General features: G+C 52.3%; 1 protein-coding gene across 1 annotated transcript; it reads left to right on the top strand.

Moving 5' to 3' along the window:
* The first annotated feature begins 4,435 nt into the window (after positions 1–4,435).
* MT4 (metallothionein 4) lies at positions 4,436–6,734 on the top strand. Its single transcript, XM_004286374.3, has 3 exons — positions 4,436–4,575; positions 5,885–5,950; positions 6,477–6,734. The coding sequence occupies exons 1-3, from the start codon at positions 4,545–4,547 to the stop codon at positions 6,566–6,568; spliced, it is 189 nt and encodes a 62-aa protein (XP_004286422.1). The 5' UTR covers positions 4,436–4,544; the 3' UTR covers positions 6,569–6,734.
* The last annotated feature ends 1,096 nt before the right edge of the window (positions 6,735–7,830 follow it).

Below are 7,830 nucleotides of genomic sequence, written 5' to 3' on the forward strand. Positions count from 1 at the left end.
CCACTGGCCCACCAGGGTATTCCCCAGCAGCATTTTTTTTTTCTTTTTTTTCGGTACGCGGACCTCTCACTGTTGTGGCCCCTCCCGTTGCGGAGCACAGGTTCCGGACGGGCAGGCTCAGCCGCTCCGCGGCATGTGGGATCCTCCCGGACCAGGGCACGAACCCACGTCCCCTGCATCGGCAGGGGGACTCTCAACCGCTGCGCCACCAGGGAAGCCCAAAGCAGCATTTTTATAATAAAGAAAATGTGGTATAAAGGGCCCAGGGAAAGGGCAGATGCAAGAAAGCCAGTTAGGAAACGAGTCCTGAATCTTCACGGGAGGTGACGGTGGCTCAAACTAGGTGACAGAGATGGAGGCAGACAAGACGTTGGTGTGCTTGGAGGCAATGCCCGGAGCAGAAGCTCATCTGGGGAGTCTGAAATGCTGTCTGACGTCTACGTGGAGATGTTGAGTAGCAGTCAGAAACATGAGCCTGGAGTTCAAAAGAGAGGCCCAGGTTGGGGGTGTAAATGGGGAGTCTCTAGCACATAGGTGGTATTTAAAGCCATGATCCTGATAATTTTTTATGTCTTATAAATAAAAGAGCTGAAGCAAACATGACCAAGTTGACATCTGTTAATTCCAGGTGGTAGATAACGTGCTGTTTGTAATACTGTTCTTTGTACTTTTTAGTATGTTTGAACTTTTGTAATAAAATTAATGAATAAACAGTAGAGAAAGCCACAAGGTTCCAAATGGCTGAACAGTCCTGCCTTAGAACTCAAGAGTGGGTGCGGGCAGTGAGTCAAGGAGCCGGGTTCAAATCGCCCCACCACGAACCTAAGCTGGGTGACCAGGGCTTAACCCTGTCTCTCTGGGCCTCTGTGTCCCCATTTGGACAAGAAGTTGGCCCATGACTTCTCAGGGTTCTTCCAGCACTGACCATCTTGATTCAAGCTGGTGTCCCCTGGGGCCCCGACCTGCTTTGATTTTGTCCACCCATATCTTATGCCTAGTCCTACAGAGGAAGCCCCAAAATACCCTATAAGTGGGCCTTGTAGGTGGAAGGTCAACTCTGACTCCAAACAGATGCAAATTGCAGCAAGGGACGTCAGAAAGGAAGGGCAGTGCTCCATGGTCCCCAGGCCCTGGGACCCGAAAGCAACTAGGCTGAGCTTAAAAGCTGGGAACCCAGAGACTAAAACTCTTTACGATATTTACTGCTGATGAACGCATCCCACTCAGGACCCTGGGACCAGTTGTAGAATAGTTTGTGAGCCTGAAACATACAAATGGGTGAGTGGCTGAACCAATCTGTCAGCTGTATTAAGCACAGATAATAATATTAATAGCGAAATAATAATATTTATGTGTCAGATTCTGAACTCAGTGCTGAATATGCATTCTCTCATTTAACCCTCACCACGACAGTGCCATGGGGTTATCATTTCATGAGGCACACTTTGCAGATGAGGAAACTGGGGCTCAGAAGGGTTAAGCAACTTGCCCCCAGTCAGGCAGCAGAACCGGGATCAGGACCCAGGCAGCACGATTCCAGATCCCCAGCTCTAGACTGCTCTTGGTGAGCGACAAGATCCTCTAAATCTCTTCAGCAAGAGCTGGAGAAGACAGCCTACATGGAACTCTATTGAGTCATTTATTCATCGTCAGCTCATCAATATTTATTGAGCACCCACTGTGTGGCAGCACTCAGTGTGCCTGGCCACACGGCTGCTGAGATGAAGAAGCACAGCCTCTGTTTGTGAGAAGACTGTGGTGTAGAGAGAGGCCAATTTATAAACTGGCGTTATAAAAACCAATGGCTCCAGGCTGCTCCTGGGGAGACACCTATGTCCAGAGGGGCCCTGTATGGGGAAGGGTGGTGACCCAAGCGCAAAACGTGGACCAGGGTGTGGAGTGACAGCACAGGACCTTTCTCTGCCGTCATCGTGGCTGAACCTCCATTCCCAGGCCACGAGTCCCAGAACTTCTGGCAGAAACTGCTGGACGTAGGAACGGCGGGTGTCTAGCTTTGACCTTTGTGGGAGGGGGAGCAGATGACAACGCAGTCATTTAGGTTAAGAGGTGGAGCGTTAGCTTCTCCTCTGGAACAGCCATTTCATTGTTCTGAGAAAAACCACCTGACTTTTCGTATGGAGAGGCCGTAAGTGGAGAAGGAGATATTTAGGGCTGAGTGGCTCAGAGGAGCTACAACTGCTGTGTGGCCACAGAAAAGCTGCTCAAGCAGGACTGCTGCTTTGCAGAGGAGCTCTTACCTCAGAGCCCCTGGGGAGAGTGGGAGGAGGCCCAGCAACGGGATTTCAGAGATCCACAAATCGCTTGAACTTGCGGCAGGAAAACGTCATGTATTTGTGCATTTTTTTTCCTAGGTAGAGCTTTCATCAGATTTTCAAGGGCCCCTTGAATCCCCTGAGAAGAAACACAGTCATACCTCAGTAGCCACAGCGTATGGGTTCCAGGACCCCAGCAGATACCAAAATCCACGGATAGCGAAGTCCCGTACAGAAGACAGCGAGCAGTCCACCCTCTGCAGCTGCGGGTCCCACCGCCGTGGGAATGGAGGGCCAGTGGCACTGATGTTTATCTTCTAAGCGCCCATTTAAGCTGTGTCCCCCAGCCATTCCATGTTCCCGGGGTGGCGTGTGTGTTCTTGTTTTCCTGCTGCCATGCAGAGATCAGGAGCTGAGACCCAGAAGGTGGCCAAAAGGGGCAGACGGGGTCTGTGGATACGCCTCCCCAGGCCCTAGGGGACATCATGTAACAGGAACTGGACAGCCCGGGTGCAGTCAACATGGACTCTACCACCTGATGCTACACATGGTTGTTTCAATCCACACAGCCCAGAAACGGAAAAAGCTTGGGGATTGGATTTTGATACTATCATTCAGTTGAGGCCTTAAGCAACACTGCAGTGTCAGCCATCCAAGGAAGAAGCAACTTCTGGCTCAGAGAGTGAGCAGGGAGGAGAGATGGCTTAGATAAGGGGGAAGGGAAATCCTTTCCTTTCTCTGGCCTCACTTAGTTGGGCCAGACCTTCCAAGGCATTCATATCTGCTACAGCGCACACTCAAGAGTGGAGGGCAAGGGGGAAGAAGCTGGACCTTCCAAGAGATGGGCTGGGACTGGGCTGTAAATGCAAGCATGGGAAGGCAGATCCAGCCTTTGGGCTTTGAGAACAGCCCTGCCAGGTCATGGGTTTCCTGGGCTGAGATATCCTCCAGCCCTTCTGTACCATTAGCTGTTTTATGGTTTTTTTGGGTTTTTTAATAAATTTGTTTAATTTATTTATTTTTGGCTGCGTTGGGTCTTTGTTGCTGCATGCAGGCTTTCTCTAGTTGTGGCGAGCAGGGGCTACTCTTTGTTGTGGTGCGCGGGCTTCTCATTGCAGTGGCTTTTCTTGTTGGGGAGCACGGGCCCTAGACGCAAGGGCTTCAGTAGTTGTGGCATGAGGGCTCAGTAGTTGTGGTGCACAGGCTCTAGAGTGCAGGCTCAGTAGTTGTGGCGCACGAGCTTCATTGCTCTGCGGCACGTGGGATCTTCCTGGACCAGGGCTTGAAACCGTGTCCCCTGCATTGGCAGGCGGACTCTCAACCACTGCGCCACCAGGAAAGCCCCCCGGCTAAAATATTTTAAAGTTATAAATCAGATAAACAAATAAAATACTCTCTACCCTCCTACCTTAACATTGCAACCTAGAATGCAGAGGTGCCTGGCGATCTGCCCCATGGCCCCAACCCCCAATCTGCGGCCCCCCTCCCTTCTCTCCCCACCCCAGCTCCTTCCTTCACACACCCCTGTGGGCACCAGCCCACACATCCAAACTCTGTCTGTACCCCCAGCAAACAGCCACCCGCGGCCACCTCTCAGGCCTAGAGAGACGCACACTGGCTGCACACCTGTCCTTGGGAGCCTGGGGAAGAGGACTGAGCAAATCCTTAGAAGCAAGCAGGCTTGGGAAGACAGAAGATTCCAGCACCCAGGGTGCTCCACATGTGGTCTAGAAAGAGAGGTTACAGGCTCTGAGTGGGCACCTGCCCCTGACTTTTGGGGGCCTTCTAAAGCCAGGGTACAGAATAGGGGCCCCCGCCTGCACATGGTAAAGGGCTTTCATAGTCAACCAGGGGAGACAGATGAGACCCCGGGCCAGGACAGGAGCAGCCCCTGTGAAGGAAGGAACAGAAATGGCAGATAACAGTATGTGTAGGAGTTGGGGGGGACACAGGTAGCTCCCAATCTGCATGATGTGACTGCAATTTGAGCCTAAGCCTGGCTCCCTGACACCTCAGCAGGTGGCAGGTACAGCCACCTGCACCCTTTGTGAAAAGCCACCTAAATGACTGTACTGCTTGTCCTCTCCTCTGCCCTCCTCTGCCGACACCCAGCCCATGGCTGGGCTGTGTGCACAGCGTCTAGCCCCAGGGAGAGGCGAGGCGAGCCCAGGTCTACACCCACACAGCCATAAAAAGGAGCCTCTGGTGACGGCTCACTCAGCCTCACTTCACCAGCTGTGATAGCACCACAGCCTCTCAGACAACTGGACCATGGACCCTGGGAAATGCACCTGCATGTCTGGTGAGTAAGGATGCCCACCCTGGGATGCTGTGACCTCTCGCCAGCTTCCCACAGGGAGCCTGCAGGACTGCGATTAATGCTTCTCTTCTTCCAATTAGAAGCACCAATGGGGTTTGTGTCAGACTGGCCACCTCTGCGGCGGCTCCCGCTCTCTGTTGGATACCAGCTTGATTTGCTAGAATTAATAACCTGGCTTAGGAATGACTGTGGTGGGACCTAGCGGCAAGCCTCTGGGAGCAGCCACCAGGGCGGGGGAAGAGCTCTGGCCCAGACCAACCTGCTTCTGGTCCATTGCTCCCATCCACTCCTGACACTTATTATTTCCAAGCCTGTTTCTTCATCTGAAAAATAGGGTTACTTATCCCCAGCTGCCCACCTCCTAGGGTTGCTGTGAAAGGGTTAAAATCATAAAGCATTTGCAGATGTCCGGGGAGTTATTAGAAGCATATGCGGATCTCCAAGTCTGAAACTGCTTAATTCCATGGAAGCATGTTGGCCAGGAGAAGTGAGTCAGGGTTCAGAGCCATCTTGGTTTTTATGACCTTTGGAAACGGCATCAAGAAGTCTCACAAGCCTCCCTGGTTCCTAACAGGACATGTCTGTCCCCAAAATTTGCCAAAAAGACAGAAGCTTCCAGCATCTTGAAACTCAAAACAAGAAGCGGGTGATTTTCTTTTTTTAAATATAGATGGTTTTATGATATGGAAACAAGTGGTAGCTGTGACTCTCACTTTGGGCTTGTTTATATCCTTTGCCCTTCCTCCTACACATTCAGGATCTCCATGTTGCCTGATACCCTAAAGTTTTCGACAGTCCCCAGGGGACCTTGGGCTTGGCCTAACTCAGTGGTTCTCAAACCTGATTGTACATCAGAATCATCTGGGTTGCTTTTTTTTTTTCTATTTTTTTGCCACACTGAGCAGCACATAGGATCTTAGTTCCTTGACCAGGGATCCAATCCATGCCCCCTGCAGTGGAAGCGAGGAGTCTTAACCACTGGACCACCAGGGAAGTCCCTGGGTTGCTTTTTAAAGAATACTGATTCCCTTTCTCCACCCAGACCTATGAATCATAATATCTCAAAGGCTGGCCCTAGGAATCTGCATTTTAATGAGTACCCCCAGGGATTCTGATGTAGTCCCCCCCAGTTTCTCTCCATGGACTGTGACTGGGAACCAGCATCTTCAACCTCCTGTCCATCCACTGACCAAGGGCAGCCCAGACCCCCGGCCGCCTAGATGGCCTGTGGCGCGCCTGTGTGCCCGCTCCACCTCGATGCTCATGCTTGTGGCTCTGTCCTTTCTCCTAGGAGGAACCTGCAGCTGCGGAGACAACTGCAAATGCAAAACCTGCAGCTGTAAAACATGTCAAAAAAGTGAGTCTAGTGACCAGGGCCATGCACTGCTGGCGGGGAGCTGGGAGTCCGTTTCTGTCATCCTCAACCCTCCAGCCACGGTGGGATTGAGGGGGTCCTGGATGCCTTTACCCATTTGGGAGGGATCTGAAATGAAAGCTGAGTCCCGCGGGCTGCAGCTGACCTGGGGGTGAGGGCATCCTCAGTGTTTCAGGGGTTTGGATAAGAAGAGGGCCGAGGGGAGGTTCCAGCCTGCCCGGTAGTGAAGGGAATGGCCTGGCGTCAGGAGCCCTTGGCTCTGCCACTGTCCAACGGCGGTGGGCCAACCCCTTCCCCTCCCTGGCCTCTGATGGACTCTGGTGACCCCTGAGGTCCCTTCCAGCTCTAACATCCCACCACTTCCTGTCCCAGGGTTTTTGCTCATGTGGATCGGAACCTGTGTGTAGCATGCTCTTGTTTTTCTACTTCCTTCTAAGTGGTGAAGGGGGAAGTGGTCAGATAAGAGTGTTGACCCAAAGCTGATCTGTCCATCTCCTGCCCCTTCCAGGCTGCTGTCCTTGCTGCCCCCCGGGCTGCGCCAAGTGTGCCAAGGGCTGCATCTGCAAAGGGGCTTCGGACAAGTGCAGCTGCTGCCACTGAAATGCATCCATCGTGCTGGGGACAAGGCCTGGGAAGCACCTGTACAGTGCATTAGTCGAGGAGTTGGAATGACTGTACAATAGGTTGTGCTTTTTATATATTTGCCCAGGTCAGGTGGTGGTGACATTCATATAAAGTGCTTGGAGCAATAAAGTTTTCACTCGTGGTTGTCTGGTGGCTCAGAGCAATGTTTTACCCTAGCCCAGCAGGACCAAGAAGGGCTGGTCCCATGAAGATACAGGAGGCGCCAGCCTGTACCCATTCTGCAGATGGGTGCTAACCCCGAGGTCCTACTGCTCTGCCTGAGGGTTTTCTCGTGCAGCACGAGCTTGCCTGACGCATGCACAGGGCAGGCCGTCCCTGGGAACAGCCCTTAACAGATGACAAACAGGAGTTAGTGAATTCATAACATCAGCGTTTTTACCCTTACAATGGGACAAATCTGAGTCATGTTCTACACCGTCCTCCAGAAGTCCTCAGCAGCAATGAACTCCGATAGCCCACAGACGTAAACATACTCCGTATTGGCTTCCTTCCTTCTCTGCTTCACTTCTCCATCCTCTTTCCAGGGCTTCCTGGGATCCCCACGCAAAGAAACTACTTGTACAGGGTCCGCTTTCGGGGTAACCTAATCTTTTTTTTTTAAGTAAGGTTTTATTTATTTATTTTTAATTTATTTTTTGGCTGCATTGGGTCTTCATTGCTGCGCACGGGCTTTCTCTAGTTGCAGCGAGCAGGGGCTACTCTTCGTTGCAGTGCACAGCCTTCTCGTTGCGGTGGCTTCTCAGCATGGGCTCTAGGCACATGGGCTTCAGTCTACACGGCAGGCTCAGTAGTCGTGGCGCATGGGCTTAGTTGCTCTGCGGCACGTGGGATCTTCCCAGACCAGGGCTTGAACCTGTGTCCCCTGAATTGGCTGGGAGATTCTTTTATTTATTTATTTATTTTTGGCTGTGTTGGGTCTTCGTTGCTGCGTGTGGGCTTTCTCAAGTTGAGGCGAGCGGGGACTACTCTTCATTGTGGTGCGCGGGCTTCTCACTGCGGTGGCTTCTCTTGTTGCGGAGCACAGGCTCTAGGCACGTGGGCTTCAGTAGTTTTGGCACACGGGCTCAGTAGTTGTGGCTCGTGGGTTCTACAGTGCAGGCTCAGTAGTTGTGGTGCACAGGCTTAGTTGCTCCTCAACATGTGGGATCTTCCCGGACCAGGGCGCGAACCCGTGTCCCCTGCGTTGGCAGGCGGATTCTTAAGTTAAGCGCTGTGCC

This window comes from Orcinus orca, chromosome 20 (genome assembly GCF_937001465.1).
Source record: "Orcinus orca chromosome 20, mOrcOrc1.1, whole genome shotgun sequence".
Taxonomy (NCBI): domain Eukaryota; kingdom Metazoa; phylum Chordata; class Mammalia; order Artiodactyla; family Delphinidae; genus Orcinus; species Orcinus orca.

Excerpts from the sequence above, each read along its gene's own strand:
- MT4 (XM_004286374.3), top strand. The coding sequence starts at position 4,545 with ATGGACCCTGGGAAATGCACCTGCATGTCTG. Across the intron at positions 4,576-5,884 it reads GAAATGCACCTGCATGTCTG|GAGGAACCTGCAGCTGCGGA; the intron begins GTGAGTAAGGAT and ends CCTTTCTCCTAG. Across the intron at positions 5,951-6,476 it reads CTGTAAAACATGTCAAAAAA|GCTGCTGTCCTTGCTGCCCC; the intron begins GTGAGTCTAGTG and ends TGCCCCTTCCAG.